The sequence below is a fragment of the Kwoniella botswanensis genome, chromosome 1 (assembly GCF_036426115.1).
Source record: "Kwoniella botswanensis chromosome 1, complete sequence".
NCBI classification, from domain to species: Eukaryota; Fungi; Basidiomycota; class Tremellomycetes; order Tremellales; family Cryptococcaceae; genus Kwoniella; species Kwoniella botswanensis.
Genome location: NC_088599.1, coordinates 4,186,052 through 4,213,534, shown reverse-complemented (window position 1 = coordinate 4,213,534; position 27,483 = coordinate 4,186,052). Strand labels below are relative to the sequence as shown.

Below are 27,483 nucleotides of genomic sequence, written 5' to 3'. Positions count from 1 at the left end.
AAAGAGAGAAATTCAAAATAAAGAAGTTCGAGAGCGATCCTCCACTTTTCGAGAGCGATAAAAGGAATGAACGCGTCGCACAACCAACATGACAACATGACAACATACTCCCTCTTCTTCTCTCCCTCTTTCCTCTTCATCGCCATATGCATATTACTCACAGACCAGGAAACCTGAAGAGTGACCTACTGTGCTTTTCTATTGCTTGAACGAAATGTCGTCGAAGAAACGAAAGGCCGAATCGGTGAAAGAGGAGAAAGACGTGGAACAAGTGGAATTATCACTGACTTCCTGGTCCCCCCCGTGAGTTCATCGTTGATGAGGTCATCGTGAGCCTCTGCTAACTCTCTTGGTACAGCTCTGAAGAAGCATTCAAAGGTCTAAAGCGCTTCAAGTGAGTGATGTCTAACTTCTCCAGCGAAGTGAAATCGAGCTGATTTGGTTGTCTAGATCATTCCTTCGTAAGTATCGAACACAACATGATTATAATTGTAGAGGAGAATTGATGTCGGAAGGGCATACACGATAGTTCCACCCAATAACTCATACTCTATCGGTCAATAGTAAGCTCTCCTTTGTAATGACGCATTCCATGCAACGCTGATAGCCTCAAAGCGTATGGCTCGCACACGAAGATCTCTTAGCCAAAACAGACGCTCGTAACCCCTATAGTGACTCTTCGCATTCGCTTGGTCCGCTCAGCAAGAAACCGCGAAGCTCATTGCTCACCAGTCATAGCCCAGCGTCTATTTCGGAAAAGGATAAAGAGTCCGCACCCCTGCCATTGGCTAAAATTCACATGGACGAGACTGAAGGTGATCATCACTGGGAAGCTGGTTATTGGATAGGTAAAATCATTGAGATTAGAGCGAAGGATACCAGTTATGTCTGGATGTAAGTATGGGTTTTCCTGCTTCTGTTATGTTTGCACAATCCAACTCAACGGCTCTATAGGAGGATACGATGGATGTGTAGGACATTGGCGGAATGTAAAGATCAAGCGGTGCGAACTGGATTGTGAGTTCATCATGACAATCCATCAACTCACATTCCGAAAAAGATGTGTCTCTGATGAGGTGTATCATAGACCTCGAAGCAAAGCTGGTCCAAAAGAAATATTCATGCTTGGACCCGAATGCGATGGATTACAACCTGTGGGAGCCGTTGAAAGTACGTATCGATATACCTCCAGACTCAACAATGCACGGGGTCAGACTAAGTAGTTACCCTGTTTACACTGTCTCTTGGTTCTGACACCTCTTCTTTTGATGCTTGAGCAGGTTCTGCCTCGGTAATCGAATTAGACGAACGCAATCCCATGCAAGCTCCCTTCAGCCGTAATAGTATATTTGTCCGAAGTGAAGCTAGGACACCTACCGCCGAGGAAACTGCAGCGGTATGTTCTGGACGAGATCTTCATTGCTATAATGTACTGATAAATTGACGGTAATCAGCTCTCATCGAGACGAGGTGCCGGACACGGGGAATCAAAATCGAAGAAAGGTCGGGTGTCGGAGGCTGGGCCATCGAAGCATCTCTTTGTGAGTGTTTGCACATCTATCGTTGAACACGAGGAGGGATACTGATGTGCGCTTGTATAGCCACTGAGGGAGTCGACGTGTTACTGCGGCGATCCATATCGACCATTATTGGATAGAGAAGAACCCATGGCATTATGTGCTCATGAAAGTAAGCCTCAACATGCATTCTGACCTTTCATTCCTTGGATTGTGGTGGTTTAGCTAATAACTGTTGGGATGCTCACACTCCTCCAGACTGTCTCAAATGGTTCCATCTCGGTTGTCTGGACTGGAAGAATATACATCGACGAGATGCAACTCCTTCGTTGATCGAGGACGTCATCACATCAGGTGTACAACTGATGTCTCTGCTTCAAGATTATGGCTTAACCACTCCTGCCGAGAAGATACCGTTCGACCAGGATCCTACTGAGCTCGATTGGGCATCCATAAAAGACAGCTACGGGATCAAGACGGAGAAAGTGAAGGTGAAGATTGAAAAGGAGAAACATCGTACTCCTTCAAAAGGAACATCGAACGGGACTATCAATGGGAAAATAGAAGATCCTCAAGGTCTGGTCCCAGAAATCAGTCCAGAAGAGTTGGAGAAAAACAAACTTGCAGATCAGCATTTACCAGAAATGATATTCAGGATAGCTGAGTTTCCGGCTGTGAGAGGAACGCTCGATACTGGTATAGTAGGGAATGCGAGATATATCATGCGAGCCAGGCAGATAATCTTACACAATAGGAAGATTAGAGAACGAGGAGATATCAAAGTTGATCCAGCACAGGTAGAGGTCATTGAACAGATGATCAAAGAGTGGACCGATATTTGGGGGATGGAGTTTGACCCTGCGCCTCGTGATATCGTGTGGCTCTGCCCTTCTTGCAAGAGAGCCATATGATGATGGCTTAGATCCAGATCGCAACGAGAGTTGGAGATGAGAGAGGTGGCGGAAGGGAATACATTCAGTATGACATGTGGGAATATTGATCTCGAGCATGTGCAGTCGCTTGTCGAATCGGTTGAATGGTCTTCGTGTGAAGGTGATTGGAAGAGAAGGTGGATCTTGGAATGATGCGTTACGAGTGGGAGATTACAGTCTATATTCACATTCTGGAACGCGGGATACCTAAACATTGTCTTCCTTGTAATCGTGTTTCTTGCAATACATCGCGTATATGTCAAAACGTAATACATGGTGAATGATTTGATTTGAAGCGCACACACTTCTACATCACAGTGATATCTAGAATGTACCTCTTTTGTCGATCCATTATCTTGACTGTTCCCCGAGATGTTGATGATCAAGAACACCAATATCAATTATAAGTAAACTTCGTGGGTATGCCATACGTGTCTATATCCAGCAATGTGGAAGAGGATTGTTCTCCTCCCTCTGCGACTTCATAAGTATACACACCATCATAACGATCGTGAGCCGATGTATCTTCATACCCCAAAAACGTCGGAACAACATCGATTTCAACAGGTTCGCCGTCAGGCTGTAACGTGCTGTATTGTTCGTACTGAGGTGACATGGCTGTACTTTGTGATAGAGGGTACTGGGTAATTTTGAAGTGTGGCTTGATCGTTTCGATGCTTTTAGTGTTGGTATACTTGTTATTCATTCTGGTATGACCGAAGAAGACTATATCAGGTAGGATCTTTGGACCAGTATATCGTCGATGAGCATTATAGAACGCCCGAGCAGAGTCTTTGCTTATCCTGAATCTAAGAATGAGTATCGATACACTTTAATGGGCAAATGGTACAATAAGACGTGAGCTTACCTAGTGGCTGACTCGGAGATATCAAACTCTTTGATTTCACTTGAATTTACGCTGTCGGTAATCATTGAAGCATAGACGGTAGGATTGAACAGTGGATTCACAACGCCCACTTGCATCGCACAGTTAGAGTAGGGACAAGTAAGAATTGCTCCAGAGGTATTACGAATCATCAAATCTCCCATTCTGCCCTCGTACCTATTGCCAATCATGCTGATAAGCGATTTCTGCTTACAGCTCTGATTGGGACATGTGAGCTCCAAATCCGCTTGACACCAGTCGGGATCATTGACGATTGAAGCTAATCGGAGGTGTCCTGATGTGGCCAGGAGTGTACCATCAGGTAAAGTAGGCATCGTACAGTAAATTATGGAATAGTTCTGGTCGGGCAGTGTGAAGGGGCAAAAAGATAAGGATAATGTATTGTAGTCGTTGATCAAGTCCAAGAAAGTATTTTACATGATTCGAACTTAAGTCAAGTTTCCGCAAGGAATGTTGTACCCTTACCGGTGGGCATCCTTCCACTCCCTTGAATCTGATCCCAGCTGCGTCAGACCTCTTGAAAGGTGTGGTACTTTGTCGGGTATTCACCGAGATGGAAAAGAAGTGGGATAAAATGCTGTCGGGAAACACAGCGGGGTTTTCGTGTTCGATGACTCGCACCGACAAATCTGTAGCTTTGAGCTTTTCCATCAAGCTCATGACAGAATCCAGTAGCTTGGAATTCGTATCCGTCGTTTTGACAGTTACATTCTTTGCTATCGTATGTTTGCACAAGACAATAGTATTGGTTCCAGTCGATAGGGTTGTTGGGGATGTAGACTGATTTGGCACCTGCCCAAGCGAAACATCCGGGATTGTCCATGTTGAACCCAATGGATCCGTCTTCATTGCAATTTTCGTCTGCAGCAAGAATTTTTTCAGAAGCTCAGCCATGAGATCCGAATTGCGAATCCCCATGTGATCAGGGAACTGATGATTGTAAACAGAGTGAAGCTTACCTGTGAAGAAGTTGGCGTACTTGTCGGCTGAAACAAGACCAAGCAAAGCGATAGTAGCGATGATGAACTTCATGAGGTTCGACTTGTGATTGTTTCTTGGTGGGTAGTAGGTGAGTTGTTATGAAAAGATGGTAAGTCATTACGAATGCACACCAAGCTTATATATGCATATGTCTTATGTTCTCAGCATGTGATGTCATGCCGTTCACCCGACTTATGAAATTCGAGGCATCTCGATTACTGCGCGGTGACAACGTTCCCTGCGTCGTTGATGGATGTTTTGTGCTCGATCAGATGACGATGCTGTGATGATATCGCTACTAACCACGCACTGGGTTACTAGTCCAAAGGATACACCGGCGTACTGAGCGGAGGATACGTTGTCTATGCCTCGACCAACTCTTGTGTTAGACTTCTCTTAATATTGGGGCGATCTTCTTGATGAGAGTAAGACCTCTGCTGACTGACGGTCAATACTTGATCATATGATTTGCAGATGGATCAGGATGTACAAAGGCTGAGGGAGACATGCACCAGTATACATCCTGCAGGTGTACAATACTGAGCCGCCAACACACTCAAACCGTGTGGCATATTTCGAGGGAATGTTAAACACATTTATTCGGAGCGCAAGCCTCCTATAACAGCATTGGTATTGATTGTAAAAATCCATCTCATATTGCGCGTTATGGGATGTTTGAGCGGTGTGTCGAAGATGAACCTACGAATTCAGGTATCGGCATAATTTGAGGGATTATGAGCCCATACTACAGCTGCAACAACTTCTTATAGCTTTTTGAATTGCTAAAAATAACTCGGTGACTCTTTTCCAGCTGATCTTTCAGCTCGATCGAGAGAAGAAGGAAGTTGACTTCGATCACCCATAATATCATTACTCAAACAGGCACTGACATCGTCTATTTTTTCTCGTTATACTCAACGATTGCAGATCTGTTCTTTTTCTCCAGACGTTTTGCCGGTATGTATCGTGCTAGTACGATGTGATACTGATGCAATCATGGCCTTAATCGCTACTAAAAAGATGTTTAAAATCATGCATATACAGTATGAGCCCCAACGACATAGTCTGTGAACAATATTGTGGAAGCTAAATAACAGAGATCAAGACAGTAGGCCGATCGAGTCGCAGTCATACAGCTCCCCTCATTTAGCAGTTGTTCTCATCGCAACCGCCCTGTATTGAGAACGAGCAATACACCAGTAGTCAGCTCTCATCATGCTGGTAGAGGGTGGCGACAGTAGGATAGTTCGTTAGTAGTGAGCGTCAAGTACTCACGCTGATGAATCGATAGGACTTAGCATCTCCAGAAAGGACATGGCAGAATCCATCCGCTTGAAACTCAAACCCTTCAGTTTGACAATTGCACTCGTCACTGTCGTTGGTGATCACAAGACAGTAGTAGGCTGTCCAAGGGATACCGTTATTGGGGATGTAGACTGAGTGCCGACCAGACTGAGCGAAACAACCGGGATTGCTCAGCTCGAATCCGATTGAGCCGTCTTCATTACAATTCTCATCTGAGATACAGGTCATCAACAAAGCTCTGACATACACCACACAAGCATGTCGAGATACTCACCTACGAAGAAGTTTGCAAAGTTGTCCGCTGACACTTTGGTGGCAAAGCAGAGGAAGGTTATCATGGAGAGAATAAATCGCATTCTGAAGGGCTTGGTTTGTATGTATAGTCGAATGAAAGAAAGGATGGGAAGAGACCAAAGATCAAAATTTACTTTTTTTTTTTGACCCGAAAGATAATTATTGTCAATCGTATACATGTCTTTCATACAAAAAGACAGGTAGGGAAATGAGAGACATGTCGACCATCCGGCTTCAAGGGCATACAATTAGAACGCATGGTCACCTGTCTGAGCGAACGATTGATCTGCATCCTCACTGTAACTCTTTCTGTGTTTAGCTACGAAGTGGAGAAGATTACCATTTATGATCGTCACCAAAAACATGCGTCATACGTCCCGATCCATTAAAGTCCACTTCTTTTCATTGGAGCATGCGTTTTCCGTCAGGCATGCTGAGAGATGTGCATCTTTTCCGCAGATGTTCTTATACTCTCTGGGCTGTTCCATCGCGTATACTTTATCACTGGTGAGGTCATCCTGCTTATGTAAGCATAGTGAGCGATAGGCTTTTTGCTGCATGTCAGCCACTACAGGTCGCCAGATCGAGATTACACCGTCCCCGACATGGTCTGGCATCGGTCCACTCCTGTAAGTAACAGATTGTACATGATACATGGGTCTGAGAAGAAGGTCTCAAAAATGTGACAGCCAAAAGAATACAAAAATCATGTCTACAGAGGCACTAGGAGATGCATACCTCCCGTAACCCGTCTCTCAGAAGAATCCAAGAAAGCGGTCTAACAGTTATTCTCATCGCAAAATCCCTGAAATATCAATAGAACGTTGGTCAGCCATAAATGCGCTGTACATGGTGTTTGGGCATATAATCTCACGACTCTACATGGGTGAGGGAGTCGTGTACTCACACTGATAAATCGATAAGATTTCGCTTTACCATCTAATTTATGACAATATCCCGAAGCGCCGAAGTCATATCCAGCGTTTTGACAATTGCATTCCCCACTGTGATAGGTCTGAACAAGACAATGGTGGTAACTGAATGGGTTCCCATTGTTGGGGATGTAGACAGAGTGTCTACCTGATTGAGCAAAGCATCCAGGATTGTTGATGTCGAAGCCGATGGATCCGTCTTCGTTGCAATTTTCGTCTGCGAGGTACCACGGGACGTGAGTGGAGATGCACGACAATGGATCAATTGTACCCGTAAGTGTTATGTTATGAATACTCACCACTGAAGAAGTTGGCGAAGTTATCGGCCATGGTGGTACCAATGAGACCGAAAGCGAAAATAGCGGCGAAAATCAATTTCATTGTTGTTCCATTAAGTGCGTCGGTGGAGCAGTCGTGCAGTATAAGCTGACCTTGAATCAGAGAGTGTGTAACAAATTGTATTGAGAAAGAAAGTCACCTTAATCCATTCCTCAACCGACATTCTCTTATATGCCCCGATGACTGGCTTGGCGATTCACCATCTCCCGGATCACCGAGAAAATCGATGCTTGATATCGGACTAAACGCTTGCATCACGTTTGACGGACGCTCTTGGCGGCTATCTCAATCGTTTATGAAGCCCAATCTTATCGTTAGTGGATACGCTATCCACGACTAAGAGTTTCTTAGTTTGATCCTAGTCCAACGGTCTGTCTCTCCTTGATTTTCGCTTATTTAGATAGGAACGAATGCGGTGCCACTAACGCTTTCTTACACTTACGTTGATTGATATGACGTATCAACAACCCGAATCATGCACACGCATATACATGTCTAGACAACGTTTTTGATCCTGACCCCGAGGACTAGCATGGTCAAAAGGCGATAGATGCGTCACTAGTCTAACTCGCATGCGTACAATCCGAAGATCAATTGTGATATGAATACGTGAAGTAGCATATCATGGCATAGTAGGGCATAGGGAAGCTAGTAAGCCTGGGGAATGTGGCAGAAGCCGACTACAGAGTTGCAGTATGATGGGGGTGTCTAGCAGGTGTTGACACCACAAGAGCCCTAACGAAGTACATCATGAATCAGGGTTAGTAGGAAATCACATGAATTGATGGAGATAAGGCATATTCTCACACCAATAAATCTGTAGGATTGGACTTCACCATCTAGTAGAGCGCAAAACCCGGTTGAACTGAAATCATACCCTTTGTCTTGACATCCGCAATGGTCATCTCCATGAGTCATCCATCACCAGGCAAAACTGATCACCTAAAAATCCACTATTGGGAATATAGACTAGATGTCTTCCTGCTTGGGCAAAACATCCGGGATTGGTCATGTCAAAGCCGATAGAACCATCTTCGTTGCATTCGGTGTCTACTTACCGTATATCCAAGAAGTTCAGTTCGGCTTCCTAGTGGAATGTGACATCAGCGAACTTTGTCCACTCACCCGCTGAAGAATTTGGCATGATAGTCCGCCGACAAGCACGAGGAGAGGGTGGCAAAAATGAGAACCGTCAAAGCTTTGTGTTTCATTGTGTTGAATTGAATATGTAAGTTGAGTCAAGTACTTTGGAAGGCTATGGATCACTCTTAACGAGACAATGTATTAGCAATACTGAATGAGATTAATAAGCAGTGGTGGTTTGAGTACTTAAATGCTTGAAGTGACATATCACACTCGTCGTTGGGACTAGGTCATACAATCACCTGTCATCATCGATTAACTGATGATACACAACTTGCAGCAGATCCCACCACGATCTGCAGTATCCCAATCAGGTGTCAGAAAGTATCTAACTAAGAGACCTTTACGTCGATCGATAGACGCATGATCAGAACATCACGGTCGCATCACTTCCACTTTGACAAGGGTATGCCTGTTCACGAGGGTCAATGTATCACTGCAGAGGGTCACATGGCATGCAGCACATTTAGGTGAATACATCCTGCCATCACAATATTAACGAAAGGTGAAATACAAGTTCCATACACTATATTCCCGTGCTGACTTGGATGCCAGACACCTCTTCGTAGAAAGTAGAGACATCTTACTTCTGCCAAGTGTCGGAACCACAGGATCCCTACAGTCATCAATCGATATCAGCACAATGGTCCTCTCTTAGAGGGATACTAAGACGATACCCACGAAGATGAATCTGTATGACTTGACAGTACCATCCAGCTTTGCACAGAATCCAGTGGAGGTAAAGTCGTAAGCCTGATCTTGACAACTACAATGATCGTCGTCGTGAGTCATGACCAGGCAAAATTGCTCGTTTGGGAAGCTGGTCCTAGGGATATAGACTGATTTGGCTCCTGCCCAAGCGAAGCATCCGGGGTTGGTCATGTCAAAACCGATAGAGCCGTCTTCATTACAATTCTCGTCTGAAGAGATATGCGACATTCAGCCGATACTGAGTGAATATTCGTAAAGGATTCCACTTACCGGTAAAGAAATTGGCGAAGTAATCGGCGGAGACCAGAGAGGTGAGGGAAGCCAGAGCGAGGAGGGTATAAGTTTTAAATTGCATTTTGCTAATTATTGGGGAGTGTTTCCGGTTGTCAAGTGCAGAGTTGGTTGGTGTTGTGTGAGTGTCCGACAGCTGGATGCCTCAAGAATGACTGCTATATATGCACAGAATGTTGCTCGGCCATGGAGTTTTTCTGTCCATGATGTCACAGATCGGTCCTCGCTGATGGCTGATCTGATCGGACGTTGGAGGACAGCATGAAGGCGACGCAATGTGCTGTCCCGGCTAGTACGTTGTATCTCGACTAAGCGGGGAGGTGAATGGGGATTCGTTACCGCATGTATTGACCGCATTGATGTACACGGTGCGAATGCATGTTTGCTGCTAGAGACATAGCATTTCGGGTTGAGATCCTGGTAGTCACTCATAGCGTAATGTATATCAATGTAATATATGACGTCTACAACTTATGCTGCACCGGGAATCCGACTTAAAACAAAGTGATCGAAAGGCTGTTCCAGTGCATCAACAAGTATTAACTCCGCAATAACCCATACTCGAGGTCACAAGTTTATATCAATTGAACACGTAGTCCATCAAGCTGCCCGATAAGACAATCAACAAATGACATCGGCTGCAGAACCAATAGGACCGTACACCGCACATGACAGAAAGCGAGTAATTCGTCTTGACCAAAATGTAGGACCCCTTGGTATGTATCAAAGATGGTCAGGGTCTCATCCTATCCAGTTGAGGTCACTCGTTGATACCGTGTTGTTGTCTTCTGCACGATCTATCTGTAAATGCCATCTACCAGCAGAGTTGTCAATCAATCGATTAATGGACCAATAATTCTGTAATGAGGATAATCGATGCTTGCATGCATCATCCATCAAATGATCAGATGACACCGATATATTGCTCCATATGCATGTATACAGTTTCCAATAACCTCCTAAGATATCGCTACAAAGTTAAGATACAACAACGCGACAATCTGAATTTTTTTCAAATCCGAAGTTGTTGTTCTTCAAACTACCCCAAAAGTAGGTTTAAGGACAGTTATCACTCCCACAAGATTCCTAATCATGTAAATAACGATCAACCATGTATTAGCAAAACATCATTTATCATACATGACGAATGAGGAAACGGCAGCTTACGTGGATGAATCGGTAAGATTTGACGGTAGGGTCCAACTCGTGACAGAATCCAGTAGCGGTGAAGTCGTAAGCTTGAGATTGACATGAGCAACTTCCATCAGCGTGGGTGGAGACGAGACAGAATTGATCGTTGATTAATCCTGTGTTGGGGATGTAAACTGATTTTCGACCAGCTTGGACGAAGCAACCATCGTTGTGCATGTCAAATCCGATCGAACCATCAACGTTACATTCGGTGTCTACGAGTTACATCATAGGTCATTTCCCAAATCGCAATCAGCTCAATGGTCAGAGACGAAGAGATGGCATCGGGGTTGAAGTCAAACCAAAGGCAAACTCACCAGAGAAGAAGTTGGCGTAAGAGTCAGCTTTGACATAGGCGGCGAGACCGAGAACGGCGAAGAGAGCTGAAGTGTTGAATCTCATCTTGTGTTTGTTTTGGGGTATGAAAGTGAATAAGATTTGTGACTTGTTTGTTGAGAATTGAGTTGAAGAAAGTCGCAATTTCTACCCGTTTTTATATCTTATGGGATGGATACTGTAACGTTCAAGTCGCCACTTTCAAGACAGCTACACATGCTTGATGGGAACAGCATGGAAGTATGCAGCCCGGTCAACCGAGTGATGATCCGCACTAATGACGAGTCGACGATGTCATGCGATGCACGCACTCAACCTGGACTTGGTATCAAAGGGATTTTCGCTTTCACCAACTCGTCAATGATACCAAATTAGTTGGAAAGGTGTCTTGGAATGCTCTTGCGGTTCGTTAAGACAAGGCGGAACATGGTGTATTGAATATCGGAAAATTGACGTGTGAACATATCTGTATCACTATCTCTTTAGCTATACCCTGATCTAAGATTAAGTGTGTTTTGGATCTCGATTAGATCAATAGATCACACTGCTTTCGAAATGAATGAGCAATGATCCGACCGACCGATGCTGATGTGGATGTTGATGTTGGTCTAATGATTCTGGTGACTTTCCCACTCGGCCATCCGGTGCATGACCAGTGAATTACAATCCAAGCAGTATGATGTAATTCACGTCGTATGGCCGACACTGCATCACCATCTCTTGGAATGTGAAGGCACAACTAGGTATGTGCTATGTCTCATGTTTCGTATAGGCTCAAAATGAGAACGTACGATGAATGGGTCAGTAACTCCATGTGCTCATGCATACGAATGTGTCTGACCATCAGTTACATACAGCATCGTACAATTACAATGAAGGGTTCTACTTTGTTACTTACAACTGAGAGAATATCTATCAATTACGAATGCTGTTTCGCCAAATAGGGAAGAAAGAAAAGAAATAGTCCCTTGTATCTGATCGAGCTCTAACTTTCACTTGTTCAGCTCTAATCCCTCAATGGTTCCAAGAAACTGCAGATGACCAAACCTATATTCCCATTCTCGCTTCTAGCTACAAGTACACCGTCGTTATCCACACCGACTTCGGGATAAGGGAAAGAGGGAAGTTCGTCGATACGGCCTACTTCGTGGAAGACACTATAGATTTTGGGGTCATGCATTAGTCATGAACAATATGTGATGCGATATCTTAGGATGGAAACTTACTCTATCAGATCACCCGATATCATTGGCAAAAAATTTAACCCCCTATATCGCCTGTCACCCAATTCGACAGAATCACTGAATAGAAGATGTAGGAGGTCAGCTAGACGCCGTGATCATCGACAGGGCACTGTGGAGAAATTGATAGGAGTTGCCCTGGGATACCTCCAATAATAGTCAACTCACAAATCAGCCACACATGCACATTGATAAATGACCTGTTCATTCCTCCATCCTTCTGCTGCATCAACTTCATCCGTTCTTTGTCTTGGTGTTGTAGCTGGGATGACCGAGAAGGGGTGTTTGTCTTTTTCTCTTAAGGTGGACACATCGCCCAGTCCTAGTCCTACTCCTGAACCCGAGGCCGTTCTTGAAGATATTGTATTCGATGGCGAATCATTATTGACATTGATGACGGAGGATGATAAAGATACCTGAGAAGAGTTCAAGTCTACGCTAAATATGTTGTTCTGACTGATCGGGTCGGAAGTAGCTCTGTGAGAGTTATTTCGAGTCAGAGTAGCAGAAGAAGGTTTGGTAGGTGACAAGCCCAAGCCATCAAATATCGGTTGACTGGGATCAGCGTTGATCCTAGGTAATCCCCATGATAGTCTACTTGACGCTTCCGATATTATGGATGATGAGGATGGTTTCAACCCTCCACCTGAAGCGTTACGAGCATGCATCGACGGTCGATTAAGGCTGCCATCTTGGTTCTGTGAAGTCGAGTTGGATCTCAATTTGGTGACATTGTTCTTCGAATTCGATCGTCGAAGCAAGCTGAACATGGATGAGGTTGATTGAGTGGGTGAAGTAACGGTGATAACCTGTGGTGAAGGTCCAGTCTGACTTCGCAACGAAGACGATCTAAATCTTCCTGATTTGTTTGGTGCAGGACTACTGGGTCTATTACTTCCCGAAAGGGATGTTGGCGACGTGACCGAAGCAGAGTGTCGAAGAGCATGACTCTGTCCAGGTGAAAGCATTGGACTATTCGATCTTGAGACAGGTCGACTACCAGGTTTCGCGTTGAACGTGGCTATCCTTGTAGCTGCGGTTCGAGCTACATTGCGGATATATCAATAAGTTGATTATGGAGAAGTGGAAAACAGCAAGTACAACTCACCTGGTCTGGTGCATTGGAAATGATCCATCGCTTCAGCATATGGTGCCCATCCATCGTGCCAAGCCTTGACGATACCTCTTGAAGTCTTGGTATTGGTAGGTGACCTCTCAATATTTGGACTAAGCGGTAAAACGACCCAAGCTTCCTCGAAAGCTGACAATCGGTCTTTGACACCTTGATAATATTTCGCTTGAGCTTTCGCAAATCCGACTAGAGCGATATCCAGTATTCTCAAGCAGCCTTCCAAAAATGCAGGCAATTCGTCAACAAGCTGAGTATGTAGTGCAACGAATTCACCAGCAGATTGCATGACAGTTCGTTCGACAGTCTTCTTGGATGCTCTGAGAGCATGATATCGGGTGTAGTCAAGGTACTTGGTATCTCGTTTATGAATTACCTTGCGAGGATTGGAGGTAGACTCGAGTAATTTGCTAAAGATCGGCATGATTTGCTGTCGTATTTCGTCGTTCTACCAGTATTTTGAGAGGTTAGCATGATATCCTGTCAAGCGAAGTGGTCCTGGTCATCACGGGAGGAATGGGTATGTAAAGTAACTCACCAGTTCCTTCCATACCTCTGAAATAATCGTATCAATAACCGTCCTGAATTCCAACATCCTTCTATCGGTGGGATCGGAAGGTTCGAGCTGCACGACTCTCAACCAAGTTTTCATCACTCCATCTTCAGCTACTAGTACCTCCTTAGCAGCCGCAGTCCAAAGTATAACTTCTTTTCCCACTCTCCTGACACATCGGTCTAGCTCTTCTACTTTCACAACTAGATCTTTCAACGCACTGAGTGATGACTCGGGTATGACGACTGGTAGAGACAATTCGTTACTCGATGTACTCTTGCTCAAAGGCAACGAAACATTAGGATTGGACGCATTTGGTGCAGATTTGTCTTTCTTGAATCTCTTCAATCCTAATAACTTGGATGCAGGTTGTCTATTATCTTTAGGAGAAACATTTGTAGATGTAATCTTCTTCGAATGGGGATTGATAGCGTTGGAAACAACATCTTTCCTTCTCTTCGCCTCGTCGATCTCCGTCGCTATCGCTTTGGACATCTGAGCTGCGGTTCTTATAGCGAAATAATCAGGATGGACGGGTGTGGTCGAAGAGAGAAGATCATCGAAAAGTAAAGGATACTTGGTAATCCGCTGGACAGGTTTGATGAGCATGGAGTCGAGGTTCCAAGCATGCGTGTGATCTTTGATCGATGACCAACACTCTTTGAGATGAGCATTATGAGCGAGATCAGATTGAAGTTCCATTAGGCGAAATGATGCTTGTGATTGCCTCGCACAATAGAAATTGTACAAAGGTCGTATACGCGGAATCTAAGCTTGATCAGCTCCTATCACATCATATATTGGACTCACCATCGAGACGAACGCTTGTCCCAGTCTGTCGTTGCCCGTTTCACCATCCCTCATCATTGCAGCCAGTCCAGTGTCTTCGTCTCCCATCGCTTGTTCAAAAGCAGTGGCCAATTCATCGGCCGCACTAGCCAGTTGGTCCAAATTCGAAAACACTGTCTTCAAGTCAGCTGGAGACAGAGGCTTGCCAACGGGGGGTGCCATTGAAGGCATACTACTGGAAGATCTCTTGTGGTTCTTGAGGGAAGGTTGAGGTGTCATCGAGAAAGACGAGTTGGAACTTCCAGCCGCTGAATTGGGGAAGTAACCAAGGTTGTATCCATCGGAGGGACTCTTAGGGAGCGGTGTGGAGGATCCATTGGCAGGGAAGATCCAATTCGGAGAATCATGACCACTCGATCGCTTCGTTTCGGCTGTTTGGTAAGTGTACACCGAGCTTCTTCGAGATACATCACTTGGACTGATAGAGGAATCACCGTTGGTAGAGTATTGAGAAGCAGGTCGAAGAAACCTGTACATGTAAGCATCTCTGACTAAAGCGAGATCTTTCGCATAAGCCCTTTCACTTGATGCTATCTCTCTGATCAAGTGAGATCGTTTCGACATGACGATCGAAGGTGAGGTGGGCAGTAAGGGTCGAAGTGTCGTTTCGGTCATGCCGGAATGACGCACATTAGGGGAAGACAGTAAAGCCGGTGACGATGGTATTTCAGGAGTATGAATGTGATGAGCAATTTTGCCTTCTCGCAGGATTGGCATTGAAGGCGATTTGGCAGGTTCCCTATGATCATTGCTTATAGGTGAAGAAGGCATGGAATTCTCGTGCGAGCCGAATGTAGTGGCTGTAGATGGTGTTTCGGTCGGGGTATGTGGTAGGGCCTTGTCGCTGATCATACTTAAACGAGGTAGTGACGACGACCTCTGCAATGGTATCAGCCAAGACACCTTGAGCACTTTAGAAGGACACAACTTACCCTGTGACCAGCTTCACGACCGGCATCAAAGCTAGATCTTTGGCTCGACGGCGGTAGTTCCTTCTGTTTTCCCCATTCTACCGAATCCAATCTACTCTGTCTTCTTCTTGCGACCCCATCAACACTAGACCTAGCAGTTGCTTCACTCCATGCCCAGCTATGAGCAGTGGGAGGGGCAGAATCTTGGGAATAGACTGAAGGGACTGTATAATTGGTGAATCGAATTTCATCAGGTGTGGCTATGATCTGAGAGGATGAGCTAGCTATTTGAGCTTGAGGAGAGCTCCTTGACTCCGCCACCATCGTCGACCTTTTGGAGACGTCTTCTTCCACCTCAGCCATCTTCTCCAGTCTCGTATGAAGTGATGTGGGTGTACCTGCTTGAGCCATATTGGATTCACCTGAACCCGAACGAGAAGTCTGTTTACGTCCAGCAAAGTTCTGATCTGAACTTTGCCTGCTTAACCCTCTCAATGGCGACTTTGCAGGTACAGGTGGACTAGGTTGAGCGGACGAAGAAATGGACGAGAGACGAGAGTTGAGCAAAGGTGGTGGCGGAGGGGTCTGTATAGTGAGGTTGGGTGACTTTCGAGGTGAATTGGAGAGTCTTCTAGCTGCCAGTTTCGAAGGAGAGACTGATCCTCGAGGGGACGCAGGAGGAGACAGACGGGGCGAAGAGTGAGTAGAGGGAAATCCCCTGGATCTGCCAGGGGCAGCAGAAGTAGGTCTTTCTATCGGTTCTCTGATCGTGGAAGCAGCTTCACTCAGTCTACTGACCGATGATTGTGAACTACCTCGCCGATGTGGTGGTCTTTCTAAGGGGGACACATCCATTTGCAAAGCAGGACCCAAAGGTCCCAGGTTCTTCGATGCGCGACGGTTGTTGTTTGGATTGGGAAAGTCCTTGGTAGGGCTAGATAATTTTCGAGATGTGGTCCGAGGTGAGATAGGGTGAGGACCTGCTGAACGAGGAGTCTTGGGTGATGAAGGGTTAGATGAAGTTCTTTTTGGTATACTGATACTGATACGTTCTTGTTGAGGTGGTGATCCATGACTGGAAACGGTGACAACTGATGTCCCTTGACTAGATCTCGAACCTTTCCGGACCATTGGCGATGATCCGAACTCTAGCGTTATAGCAGTAGGCTGTTGTTCCCTTTCTCCAAATTCGCCGAAGTAGACTGTCGACTCTGCAGGACGATGATCTTTGGAAGAGCTGGTAGCGGACGATTGTGCTGAAGAGACTGAATCGCATACTCGGTGTGAAGGTCTGCGGACACCAGTGGTAGATCTAGATCTGGGGTTGGTCAGATCAGCTTTAGATGATTTACGTCGTAGGGGTGGTGGACGTTTGTCAGGGGAGGGTGATGGTGTAGGACTAGATCGAGATACTGAGATAGCTACTGCAGTCTTCTTAGGTGTTGTCAGACGAGATGGTCCAGCGATTGAAGATGGAGTGGAAGCTCTTGAAGTGAAGGAAGCCCTGGACGACGTGGATGTATAAAAAGTATCGGAGGTTGAACGTGGGAAGGAAGGTGAAGATGAGGGGAACGGCTTGGTGGTCGGTATACGAGGCGATGAGGGTGTTCTAGACTTTGCATTGGTGATTGCTACTGAGGGTCTGGGTATCGAGGAAGAAGTAGGCTTTATCCTGGAATCCGTCGCTCTCCTATTCTCTGCCGCTTTGCTACCACCAGCTACACCTAACCCTATCCCACCACTTTTACCCAGATCAGGAGATCTCACAACTGTCATCCTAGATGACCCTGCGCCAGGTGTTGCAGCGGTCGGGGTTGTCCTGCTATCTCTCCGAGGTGAACCAGGTGGTGGTTTTACTGTTGTTGAGCCTATACGTGAAGGTATACCAGATCGTGTGGGAGTCGGTACAGAAGGTCTTCTGGCACTGTTGGCTGGTGATGATGGTCCTGGAGGTGGGTTCGCTTTGCTTTCGAACTGTTGTATAGCTTCTGTGACCGAAGGTGATCTCCTGTATTGAGAAGGTTTAGGGGGAGTCGATGGTCCAGGAGTACTGGTGGAAGGTGGTGTGGTTACGGGTTTCACAGGCATGACGAGATGATCTCCTTGCTTGCCTTGACATACAGAATACAGTTATGAAGATGAGATGGTCGGAGCTGAGGCGTTGCAAAGGTTCACTGTATCCCCAACAAGGACAATCCTTCCCCTTTTTTCTGATCACCACAGTGTTCCTTCTACCTCTGCTTCACTGTTCGAATGACTATCTGATCAATACCACGCTTTTTACGTCCACCATCTATTCCACTTATGGTATAATGTGATCTCGGCGTGATGTGTGGCTATACATGTTATCCAGAGTCAGCTTAAAGGAAGATGGTACGGGCGAAAGGGAAGGGGGAAGGGGAATAACGTTGGATGGTGACATCTTCACTCACAACAGTCCTTTGGTAGTGTCGAGATAAATTCCAGTTGTTCTCTTCCCGACATATGCTACCCAGCTTGAGTTCTCGATTGACCACTATCTGGTGGTAACGGAGGATGATAATATATGGTGTATGAACAAGAATGAGAGTCAGAAGTAGAATGAGAAGAAGAGCAACAACAAAGGATATCGATGTTGCTGAGATGACACACTATGGAGACGCAGTTACGTAATTGGATGTGGTTCCGGTTTAGGTTATGAAAACATCCTCCTACGCTTGACTTTCTCTTCTTCTTCCTCCCATACCATCCCCCATTGCACCTGTAGTCAACCATGGTCAACGAGTCCCAGGGATCATCAAGACCGAACGCAGCCGCTTCAGGCTCATCTTCGACCACCAGGAGTAGGCGGCATGCCGTGAGTGCTGGACCTTCCTCTGGTGATGAACAAGATAGACTAACTCGTCTATTGTCATAGATACCTGAGGAGGATGCTACCAAGTTGCAGTTTGGGGGTGAGCTGCTGCTCACGCTGCAGAATTTGGAAAGATGGTGATCAGTAGCTGATGTCGTACCATGATATGTACCGTAGAATTTGCCGATGGCGAAGCCTTGACTTTGACCGAAGTATCGACACTTCTTGCAGCTGCTAGAAGTGCACCCAACGTCCCTCCTGCACCAGATAACAAGTGAGTCGTCATTCGTCTGTTTCAAGCTCAACGATACATTGGAGCTCACAAACTGTACTGTCTCAGAGTGTACAAGTCTACTGTAGAATACGTCAATGAATTTCAGAACGCTAGTATGGAGGTGTCGGAGAGTATGAGAACGTGAGTGGTGTCTCGTATCGAATCTCACTTAACAGCTTGACATTATCGAAGTGGACTTGCTCAAACACTATGGGTAACTGAATTGCGTCGCTCTGTGAGCTGATCACCTTCTCGCCGGACTGTAGTGCACTCGTAGCAAGACCTGGCTTTTTGAACAAGTTTGAGATCGCTCAAATAATGTACTTGAGACCTGAGAAAGTGGAAGTTGCAGTGGCTTTGATACCGAGGTGAGTGCAGAAACCTTGTCTTGATTAGTGTCAGAATATCATGTAGTATTGTTTTGGTCATCATCATCTCAGCAGCTCATCCTTCGATCCTCGAACTTCTCCTGTCATGAACCCCTCATGCAACTTTCGATACTCATTTTCCTTCATATAGTATCTCTGTACTGATATCCTCTCTCTGACAGTCTCGAGCGATACTCTCAGGGTGATGAGACGGAAGCGATTCTTCAATCTTTGCTGGACGACGTAAGGGGTATGGCGAGATATGGAGTCCGACCATAGTCTTTACAAATAATCATGTTGTAAATTTCAATAAGATTGACGACCACGAGATAGACGATGATGCATCCAATGTAACATGAAGATAACAAGAATGGGTAATGAGTAGAGAATAAGAATCAAAGTGGTATATAGCAATGCCAGGTATATAATATATAAGAACTATTCTAACTGGATCTAAAATCTAGGTAAACCAATAGCTCCCCCTTGTTTACACCATTCACTCAATTCCTTCGTCACTTTGATTTGACACCCCAATCTGCTTTCTCCGTCCCTGTACCCTAAAGCATAGCCTAGCATATCATCCTCTTCCTCGGAGGGTTTGGAGGTCGGCGCGGGGGAGGGAGAAGGAGCAAGATAAAGATGGCACGTCGCGCATTCTACAGATAGTGGTCAACACAATCACTATCCTATTCCCAGAATGATACTCGACTATTATCGATTACTCACCCAGATTCCCACCGCATACACCTTCCAACGAGGGTAGGCCATTCTCTTTACCAACCTCCAGCAAATTGTTCCCAAGTTTCGCATTGACAACCTTCAATTCACCTTCAAAAGTTTTGAACCTCAATTCCACCTTGTCCTGCTCCTCGTGTACCTCCTCCTTTTCTGTGTTCTGACCTTTTTCCGGATTGACTCTATCCCATATCTGAGCCTGTTCCTGCTCTGTTAACCCATATCGACCTCTCCAGTGAGCCCATATCTTCGTATTCGGTTTGGGTGAGAGAAGATGTGATATTATGGATGGAGCATGTTCAAGTGTGAGGTTCGAGAGCATGTCCAGTGATGGAAGGAGAATTACGTTCGCTGCATATCTGTACCAAATTCATACTTCATCAGCTCCCTTATATGGCATGAATGTAAAATAGTCTTGATTGTTAATTACTCACTTATGTCCACCCACATGAGCAATCTCCTTGACCTGTATCCGATCTGAGACACCTCTTCGTTCTATTTCTTCCCTCAGAGCTTCAACCAAAGGTGCCCCTCTATCAGAACATCGACAATCCCTTGATCCATGGGTACAAACCAGTATCTCCTTCGGCTTTTCATACTTTGTAACATCTAACGATTTAACAGTGTGTTCCAGATCTTTGAGAATATCATCCGACGATATACTGTCCATGTTGAAATTGTTATATGATCTAGAATATCCATCAGGCCAATATACTTTCGCTGGATATTCTTCCTCTGCCGCAAAAGAGGTGTCATCGCCTATTCCATCGTATATAGCATTCACCGCTATTCCCTTCGACTTGAAGTGCGCAGATGCAGTAGCAAGTAGTGGAGAGGCCATCTCCAAGTGTGATGGCCAATGCTTGGGTGGGACAGGTAAGGAAAGTAACATCAACGCTTTTCGGGGAGAGAGTGATCGAGGGAGAGGTAACCATTCGATCGGGTCTGGTAAACCTGTATGTTTAGGTGCAGAATGGGTAGGTCGAACATTCTGCAGCAGTTGAGTGGAGTTGATGGGCAGTCTATGCCGTATTTGTCTGAGGGTGAAAGTGGGTGAGAGTAGAATCATTGAGTTGGGTAGTCATAATTGATGAGGGAAAGTCAAGAGATGGGATGATAAAATGTGATGAATTTCATTCGATGACGATCTCGGTCATCTCCTTGATTGTGGATCAGCTCTGTGGCTCTGCCGAGCGGCACACGTAATACGCAACATCGGTTATGCAGACATGGCAATGAATTTCTGCATAATACCCATTCATTGCACTAGAATCAGAGCAGCACGGAAGGTTAACGAGTGTATGGACTATGTATTCAGTGTGATACACGTCATAGGCCGTACAATCTGGCTTTACAACCCAATTTATTGTGGCTCCTCATTGTTCGAATGGATTCTGATCGGGATCGAAATAACCACCTCCTTGTGAGTCTGTCACCCGTTCATAATCACCTGGAACCTCATGAATCTCACTCGATGGGTTGTAAGGGAGCTCATGTTGGCCCGAAACGTCCACAGGAGATCGAAGCGTTAGCGTGCTAGGTCGAGGTACTTGTGGCGCATATCGAAGAGCTGATGTAACTCCGAAAGGTCAGTGGAAGATTTACAGAAACTAAGATATATGGACTCACATGCTGAACTCAATGGAGCACGTCTCGGATCGAAAGACTCTGCTGTGTTGGAACTTCCAAAACATCTTCGCCATGGGCTGGTGGCAGGTGTTTCAGCAGTATCAGCATATAAATGTGAATCAGACATGGATTGGCTCATCGTTTCGATATCCTGATTGTGACCGTGGGGTACCTCAACTTGAACACCACTTTGTAACTCAGCAATGTCACTACTTTCAATGTAGCGATCAGAATGATTCTCTCTGTCTCTATCGTAAGCTTCTTTCAGGTTGACGAGACCATACGAGTGATCAAACTTATTAACGAAGTAAAAGCTAAGTTTTATCGGTTTATCCACGTGAAAACCTTTACCCCGCTCATTTGAATCTTTAAGAGCATCGTACCAATCGTAACTGACCATGGTGCGGATACACGATTGTTCTTCCGGGAAATTGTGGAAGAAACTCCCTTTAGATGACACGAAGCTTGCCACAGTTCCGTAGGGATAGCCAGCCTGATGATATTGATAACTCAAAAGACTGAGTGCGATTTTTCAGTCAGTTTTGAACCCAACGATAGAGATTTCGAACGATGCATGAACTGTTGGGACATACGATTTACCACGGATTTTGTCAAAGTTAAAAGAACTAATGTCGGTCTTACCCAATCCCGATTTATCCAATACAACACTGTTACAACTCCCAGGATCGAAACGATCATTGGCCAAGTCCATATATTCTTCACAGCTCGCACATTTGATACTGATCAGAAAGACAGTACCATTCAGTTGTTCTCCCATGTGATCAGGGTTTTTGGGCATTGTAATGTTCAATTTACCGATCTTGCCGCATTCTGATCGTTTGGATTTTGTTGGGCATTTCAGTAAGAAGGTTCTGATTGTTCGATCTTTATAGTTGTTTGTATAGTCCGATATTACTTCTGGTGGTCTCAAGACAGATAAGGACTCTTTCGTCTCACCGCAAAAATGAGGGAAGGACATTGTCTCAGTGGCGTAGGATGTTCAATTTTATGTAAGTCTGGAGAGAAGAACAAAAGCCAATGTGACGTTCTGAAGCTTGACCCAGCTGCCTATGCTTTCTATCAGGGTAGCGTGCCGGAATGCATTGTGAGCACCGCATCAACGATTTTACTCGAGATGAAAGGACATTCCGATTGTTAGCCAACCAATCAAAAGAGGTCAAAAAAGACCGCTGCGGAGGACCTCAGAGGTCTGGAATGATGATTGCAATCCATATTTCAGTCCATGAATGATGGTGGAATGTATGCAAACCCGTTGTATCACGTGAAAAGATCTATATCAGTACCCTAGATGCTCCTTCCTGATCTTGATAGCATTCCCTCGTAGATCTCTCAATCGCTGTGGGACCTTCCATTCGTCTCCCTGCACCAATCATTCAGCAATCGATCTTACATCGATTGACCCCGTGATGAAAGAGAAGCACTCACATCGCCTATAGCTTTCAACCATTCATCTTGATTCTCGAATTCTTGTGGGTGACCAATATTCAAATCTCCGGGTATATCCGAATCTCGTTTTAGCGGTGGTAGGGGCGGGATGGAACCGTTGATGAAACAATGGGCAATCAGCCGAGCGGACCGTTCAAATAAAGGTAGAGGGTTGACCTGATCAAGTATAGTATCATATCAGTAGGCTAGGCCATTGGAGAATGTACTGGAAGAAAGAAATGCTCACAAAACGATCTATGGGTTCAGAGATAACGGAGTTTTAGCTGAAATATCTAGCCGGCTCTGAGCAAAGAAGAGACTCACGCAACCCTATAAAAGCCAGTGTCTTATCCGGTACATAGAACGTATCCGTTTCGTCTAAGTTGATAGGTCTGTTTGCCGGACCAGCCGATAGACTTCTTTCTTCCTGGGTTGATGATCGGATGATCGGATGGGAATCGAAAGGAGCTTTGTCAGGCGAGAAGAAAGGGTAACTGCAGTAATATACCGCAAGATAGTTTTGATAAGTTGGAACACCGTGTCAACGCATTGATAGCTCAGGTGCACTTACGAATACAGATACCCAGTTGCAAATAATATCACATCTATTCCACTCAATACTTTACCCCCTTTCAAGTACACCAAATCACCCTCAACCCTCTCAATCTCGGGTACAGTCTCCACGTGATCCCTCCATTTTGTATTCGGATACAACGATTGATCATCCCCTTCGTCGTTGGGTCGTGATTGATCTTTCTCTCTTACTGACTGATAGATCGTCCTTGCAAGCTTCGGAGTCTGAGCGTCGGTGGCCTCATCATCTAAAGCTATATCCCGAGCTATGTCGGTTCCTGAGGCGTGAGACCCGACGATTATGATGTTTTTACCTCGTACGGATCTGGGGTTCCTCCACCATCGACTACATGCAATATCAGCCTTCTTTTTCTCAAGATAGTCGTAAGGCCTTGACTGACCTATGCAAGATCTGCCCTTTGTATGACCTCAATCCGGGTATAGAAGGTACATAAGGGACATTGAAATGGCCATTGGTGACGACTATAACAGATATTGATCAACTCAATTCCACGATAAAGCAGTGCAACGATACGGTCATGAAATCCACTTACTGATATGGCTAAAGTACTCTAGATCATTGACAAATTCGCCCTTCCCATCTACGTATTCGACGACCACGGTCCAGCGTTTCGATGTGTCTGTCGTATCAGGCGTGTGATGGACTTGCCTCACCAAAGTCTTAAACCGGATCAGAGACAAGAGTCTACAACGTACGATCAGCTCATTGTCTATACGAAAGGTTGATCCGGCCTCACCCTTTATCTTTTGCATAACCTTGGAGGTAAGATGCGATCTGATGATAAGTCGGAAACGTCTCGGTGCCTTTCGGGTGCGGGGCATCTCTGAATGTCATGCTAATCGTATACATGCAGCTGTTAGCTCTGTTCGGTGTTTCGGATGAGGTCTTTTGAGTTGACTTACCATTCCTGAGGCAGGTTTGTTCTGAGTCCATCATAAATAGCTAAACCCCATATCCCATTGTTATAAGATTAGCGACCACGAACGATCAATCGTTTTTATGGACACGCCGCGTACCATTTGGACCATTCCTACCAGCATCGTAAATTTCTTTTTCAGTTCGCAACGCCAGACTCCCGTCTTCGGCCCAAGTGACCTTACATTCCCCAGCATCCGCATCATAGTTCCATACTCCGCCTGCTGTATCTCTAGCTTCGTAGCCTACTATCTGATCCGGTTTTGCACCTTTATCGAGAAGTTGAGAGAGTGCGGCTAAACCCGAAGCGCCTCCTGCACCGATGATCGCCACTCGGGAGAATGGTGGGAGGGCTGTGGATGGGGCGATGGTCATAGTGACGAGCCGAGAATGTACATGGATTTTCTCTTGAGAAGTATGATTGCAATCGCGAGTACCATGTCTGACAATATATAAGAAGACATCCTCGATGACTTGTTCTCATCTCGGTTATTTCCGTACTAGCGGAATGATCACGAATTGATACGTGATCATTCTCTTATCAGCGTTCCTGGGAAGAGATCTGTCAACGCATGCAAGATACAAGCACTCCATATCATCGCACGTTGTAAACTGGATCATTGACGTTGAGGATGTTCACTCATGTAAATATACGGCGTTCATCCACCCTTTAATACATCCCAGGCTGGTAACTTGCATTGTTGCTTTCACTGCATCTCGTCTTTTTGCTGATCTTCCAAGGCTTTCGCCTCCAGTTCCCTCCACCATTCCACCCTTCTCTCATACGCCCTAGCCCCTTCACCCGGGGTGGCGATTACCCTTATACCTTCCTCTGCTAAATCAACCTCTTGACCTTGACCTTGACCTTGTCCACCTCTGATCCTTCTTCGTTCGTCCCTGCACTCCTGAATCACTTGGTCGAAGCTTATCCACTCTCGACCCTGTCTCGTTCTTTCCCAACCCCATCTGGCCTTGTAGGCTACACCGACACTGCAAGAGTTCCACTGTACGTCCCTCCATTCTCCATCTAGGAAATCTACATTCTTACATATCTGGGTACACAACACATCAGCCATAAGTGATAGGATCGTGCGGTTTGCACTCGCTCCTCCAGTAGCATAGACTCTGGTTAAACGAGGTAGGGAGATTTCAATACCGGCCGTAGAAGGGAAAGATGGATCAGGAGATTCTTCCAGTATCGATGAAGACCTTGATCGATAGTTGAGTAACTGAGACTCTAGTATCGCCAAAGCTTCTTGTTGGACATTCTCGAATTCTTTCACTCGCTTTGCTGTCTCAACTTCGAAGTAGGAGCCGACTGAGGGGTCGGTGATGTACTTGTATATACCGTGAGCGCCATGAGGCTAATACGGTCAGACAGTCAGCATTGAAGAGCATCTTGCATGTCAGTTGAGCAGAATGAGATCCGCACCACTATATCCGGAAGCAACCACCAGAAAGCAGCTTTTGCAGGCAAATCTTCAACTGATTTAGGACGCAACGCTTCAACAGCTGCATTGAACGCCTCCCATGATTTGTCGAAGTACAGATCTCGTACATGTTGACGAGTCAAAGAGCCGTCTGCATTGTCGAAAAGAGGTGAGCTCGCGTGAAATCTCGAATGTGAAGATGGCTACTCACTCTTATACACCAGCATGTTGAAATACCTTAATGATTCTGCACCTTCCCTTTTCTCATTGTCTTGTACACTCGGTGGAGCTATCTGAGCAGGATGGAAGAAAGCGTGATGTTCCGGATGAGGATGATAATTGCTAGTGGAGACCAGGACGACATCGGATGTGCCTAGTGAGATCAAACCTTCACTTTCTCTCACTAAATCGCATCGCATGGTTAGCAATGAATCGCTACGGCGGTATAAAGCGTATCGTGTTCACTCACAAGTTAAACTCAGAAAGGTAGCTGGATTATCTCCTGTACCGGGAAACACCAGACATTCCGGACTAAAGCCATATCTCTCGACATACCACCTGCCGATATGCCCCACAACCTTTCCTCCGTCACTTTCCACCTTGCCCAACTTTCTAGCAAGTTCTTCAACTCCTTCCGTCCCAGCTATGACCTCGAGTAGCTCTTCAGACCAACCTCGCTCTTCCTTGTTCATAGACCAGAGATTCATCCCACAAGCATCACTCTCGTCTATCCCCTTGACTTCCCCATCCAAGCATAGCAGTGTGGTGACAGCACTACTGACCAGACTAATCCGATCCGTTTCATCGTACGCAGCTGGATCAATACGTCTGAATCGCATAATCTGAGCGCCTGTGAACCTCTCGTGGGCCTTTGATCCTGTGATCTGTGCAAGAGCTTCTTGACCTCCTACACCTTCTTCTAGTGCTCGACATTCACGTGTAGTAGATGAATCTTGCCAGTTGGGAATGATTGGTCGGGAGAAGGCTGTGCTGAGCTGGGAAAGGAGCGGTGAGGAGGGGTCAGGCGATGAGAGGAGTTGAGAGGACGATTCGGACCAATAGATGGAAGCGTGTTGCTAATCCCTATCAATTCAGCCTTCATAGGTATGAAGCAAGTTAGCTATAACTCACCTGGCCAGCTGCAGCCACACCTCTGATGTTGTCCACTTCCCATCCAGCGTTCTTTATCTTGTCGAACAGCATATCCATAGCTTCTACCAGCATCAGGACGGGTGAATGTACCTCCCCCTTCTCCCCGAACAATACTCCTCCCTTGGTACCATAATGAGGCAGGTCGGTGTCGAAATGTATACTACATTCTGACTTTACGTCCAGGTTGACCGAAAGCAAGGAGGCTTTGAGTGACTGTGTGGATGCGTCCAGTCCCAGGAAGTAGGGCGCTGACATGGTAGGGGTGTAGGATGAACGTGGGGGTGAATTTGAGATTGGGGATGCATCATGGATGGATGGATGAATGGTTATTTATACCTTGCTATAAATCACCGTCGGTGCTTTTCAATCCTCCGCCGGTCCGACAACAGGCGTAAGTTGTTGAGCAGATCCCATTCATGATCAAAGTTCCTATTCTGGTAATAAGAGATAGCTTACTCGCAGTAGGGCCGACAAAGGTACTCTCAACGTAATGAGATGGTTAGAAGAGGATGTGAATTGTGGAATGCATTGGGTATATGGCTGG

At 45.7% G+C, this 27,483-nt stretch overlaps 14 protein-coding genes across 14 annotated transcripts; 2 read left to right on the top strand and 12 right to left on the bottom strand.

Annotated features, from left to right (window-relative positions):
- Positions 1–214: 214 nt before the first annotated feature.
- L199_001600 (uncharacterized protein) lies at positions 215–2,428 on the top strand (the record flags this gene model as incomplete). Its single annotated transcript, XM_064887353.1, has 11 exons — positions 215–303; positions 359–394; positions 451–461; positions 530–563; positions 616–894; positions 955–1,017; positions 1,088–1,170; positions 1,281–1,396; positions 1,455–1,541; positions 1,602–1,689; positions 1,776–2,428. 11 exons carry the CDS (start codon positions 215–217, stop codon positions 2,426–2,428), a joined length of 1,539 nt encoding a protein of 512 aa, XP_064743425.1.
- A 418-nt stretch (positions 2,429–2,846) lies between these two features.
- On the bottom strand, positions 2,847–3,670 carry L199_001599 (uncharacterized protein; the record flags this gene model as incomplete). Its single annotated transcript, XM_064887352.1, has 2 exons — positions 2,847–3,252; positions 3,318–3,670. The coding sequence occupies 2 exons, from the start codon at positions 3,668–3,670 to the stop codon at positions 2,847–2,849; spliced, it is 759 nt and encodes a 252-aa protein (XP_064743424.1).
- Positions 3,671–3,789: 119 nt separating this feature from the next.
- Positions 3,790–4,388, bottom strand: L199_001598 (uncharacterized protein; the record flags this gene model as incomplete). The annotated part of the gene is made up of 3 exons (XM_064887351.1): positions 3,790–3,842; positions 3,978–4,217; positions 4,316–4,388. 3 exons carry the CDS (start codon positions 4,386–4,388, stop codon positions 3,790–3,792), a joined length of 366 nt encoding a protein of 121 aa, XP_064743423.1.
- A 1,095-nt stretch (positions 4,389–5,483) lies between these two features.
- On the bottom strand, positions 5,484–5,998 carry L199_001597 (uncharacterized protein; the record flags this gene model as incomplete). The annotated part of the gene is made up of 3 exons (XM_064887350.1): positions 5,484–5,510; positions 5,613–5,854; positions 5,917–5,998. 3 exons carry the CDS (start codon positions 5,996–5,998, stop codon positions 5,484–5,486), a joined length of 351 nt encoding a protein of 116 aa, XP_064743422.1.
- A 716-nt stretch (positions 5,999–6,714) lies between these two features.
- L199_001596 (uncharacterized protein) lies at positions 6,715–7,249 on the bottom strand (the record flags this gene model as incomplete). The annotated part of the gene is made up of 3 exons (XM_064887349.1): positions 6,715–6,741; positions 6,844–7,085; positions 7,168–7,249. 3 exons carry the CDS (start codon positions 7,247–7,249, stop codon positions 6,715–6,717), a joined length of 351 nt encoding a protein of 116 aa, XP_064743421.1.
- Positions 7,250–8,933: 1,684 nt separating this feature from the next.
- Positions 8,934–9,416, bottom strand: L199_001595 (uncharacterized protein; the record flags this gene model as incomplete). The annotated part of the gene is made up of 3 exons (XM_064887348.1): positions 8,934–8,966; positions 9,032–9,270; positions 9,332–9,416. The coding sequence occupies 3 exons, from the start codon at positions 9,414–9,416 to the stop codon at positions 8,934–8,936; spliced, it is 357 nt and encodes a 118-aa protein (XP_064743420.1).
- Positions 9,417–10,408: 992 nt separating this feature from the next.
- On the bottom strand, positions 10,409–10,945 carry L199_001594 (uncharacterized protein; the record flags this gene model as incomplete). Its single annotated transcript, XM_064887347.1, has 3 exons — positions 10,409–10,438; positions 10,520–10,758; positions 10,861–10,945. The coding sequence occupies 3 exons, from the start codon at positions 10,943–10,945 to the stop codon at positions 10,409–10,411; spliced, it is 354 nt and encodes a 117-aa protein (XP_064743419.1).
- A 940-nt stretch (positions 10,946–11,885) lies between these two features.
- On the bottom strand, positions 11,886–17,650 carry L199_001593 (uncharacterized protein; the record flags this gene model as incomplete). The annotated part of the gene is made up of 7 exons (XM_064887346.1): positions 11,886–12,036; positions 12,106–12,180; positions 12,289–13,165; positions 13,229–13,697; positions 13,788–14,570; positions 14,613–15,530; positions 15,584–17,650. 7 exons carry the CDS (start codon positions 17,648–17,650, stop codon positions 11,886–11,888), a joined length of 5,340 nt encoding a protein of 1,779 aa, XP_064743418.1.
- A 664-nt stretch (positions 17,651–18,314) lies between these two features.
- On the top strand, positions 18,315–19,316 carry L199_001592 (uncharacterized protein; the record flags this gene model as incomplete). The annotated part of the gene is made up of 6 exons (XM_064887345.1): positions 18,315–18,398; positions 18,459–18,495; positions 18,573–18,669; positions 18,736–18,810; positions 18,936–19,037; positions 19,220–19,316. 6 exons carry the CDS (start codon positions 18,315–18,317, stop codon positions 19,314–19,316), a joined length of 492 nt encoding a protein of 163 aa, XP_064743417.1.
- Positions 19,317–19,490: 174 nt separating this feature from the next.
- L199_001591 (uncharacterized protein) lies at positions 19,491–20,841 on the bottom strand (the record flags this gene model as incomplete). Its single annotated transcript, XM_064887344.1, has 3 exons — positions 19,491–19,693; positions 19,764–20,131; positions 20,207–20,841. The coding sequence occupies 3 exons, from the start codon at positions 20,839–20,841 to the stop codon at positions 19,491–19,493; spliced, it is 1,206 nt and encodes a 401-aa protein (XP_064743416.1).
- Positions 20,842–21,148: 307 nt separating this feature from the next.
- Positions 21,149–21,801, bottom strand: L199_001590 (uncharacterized protein; the record flags this gene model as incomplete). Its single annotated transcript, XM_064887343.1, has 2 exons — positions 21,149–21,342; positions 21,402–21,801. 2 exons carry the CDS (start codon positions 21,799–21,801, stop codon positions 21,149–21,151), a joined length of 594 nt encoding a protein of 197 aa, XP_064743415.1.
- A 132-nt stretch (positions 21,802–21,933) lies between these two features.
- On the bottom strand, positions 21,934–22,200 carry L199_001589 (uncharacterized protein; the record flags this gene model as incomplete). The annotated part of the gene is made up of 1 exon (XM_064887342.1): positions 21,934–22,200. The coding sequence occupies one exon, from the start codon at positions 22,198–22,200 to the stop codon at positions 21,934–21,936; it is 267 nt and encodes an 88-aa protein (XP_064743414.1).
- A 498-nt stretch (positions 22,201–22,698) lies between these two features.
- On the bottom strand, positions 22,699–24,732 carry L199_001588 (uncharacterized protein; the record flags this gene model as incomplete). Its single annotated transcript, XM_064887341.1, has 10 exons — positions 22,699–22,782; positions 22,848–23,024; positions 23,095–23,102; positions 23,172–23,341; positions 23,419–23,766; positions 23,822–23,903; positions 23,975–24,126; positions 24,179–24,277; positions 24,345–24,384; positions 24,459–24,732. 10 exons carry the CDS (start codon positions 24,730–24,732, stop codon positions 22,699–22,701), a joined length of 1,434 nt encoding a protein of 477 aa, XP_064743413.1.
- A 332-nt stretch (positions 24,733–25,064) lies between these two features.
- L199_001587 (uncharacterized protein) lies at positions 25,065–27,194 on the bottom strand (the record flags this gene model as incomplete). The annotated part of the gene is made up of 5 exons (XM_064887340.1): positions 25,065–25,721; positions 25,790–25,938; positions 25,999–26,190; positions 26,257–26,863; positions 26,919–27,194. 5 exons carry the CDS (start codon positions 27,192–27,194, stop codon positions 25,065–25,067), a joined length of 1,881 nt encoding a protein of 626 aa, XP_064743412.1.
- Positions 27,195–27,483: the final 289 nt, after the last annotated feature.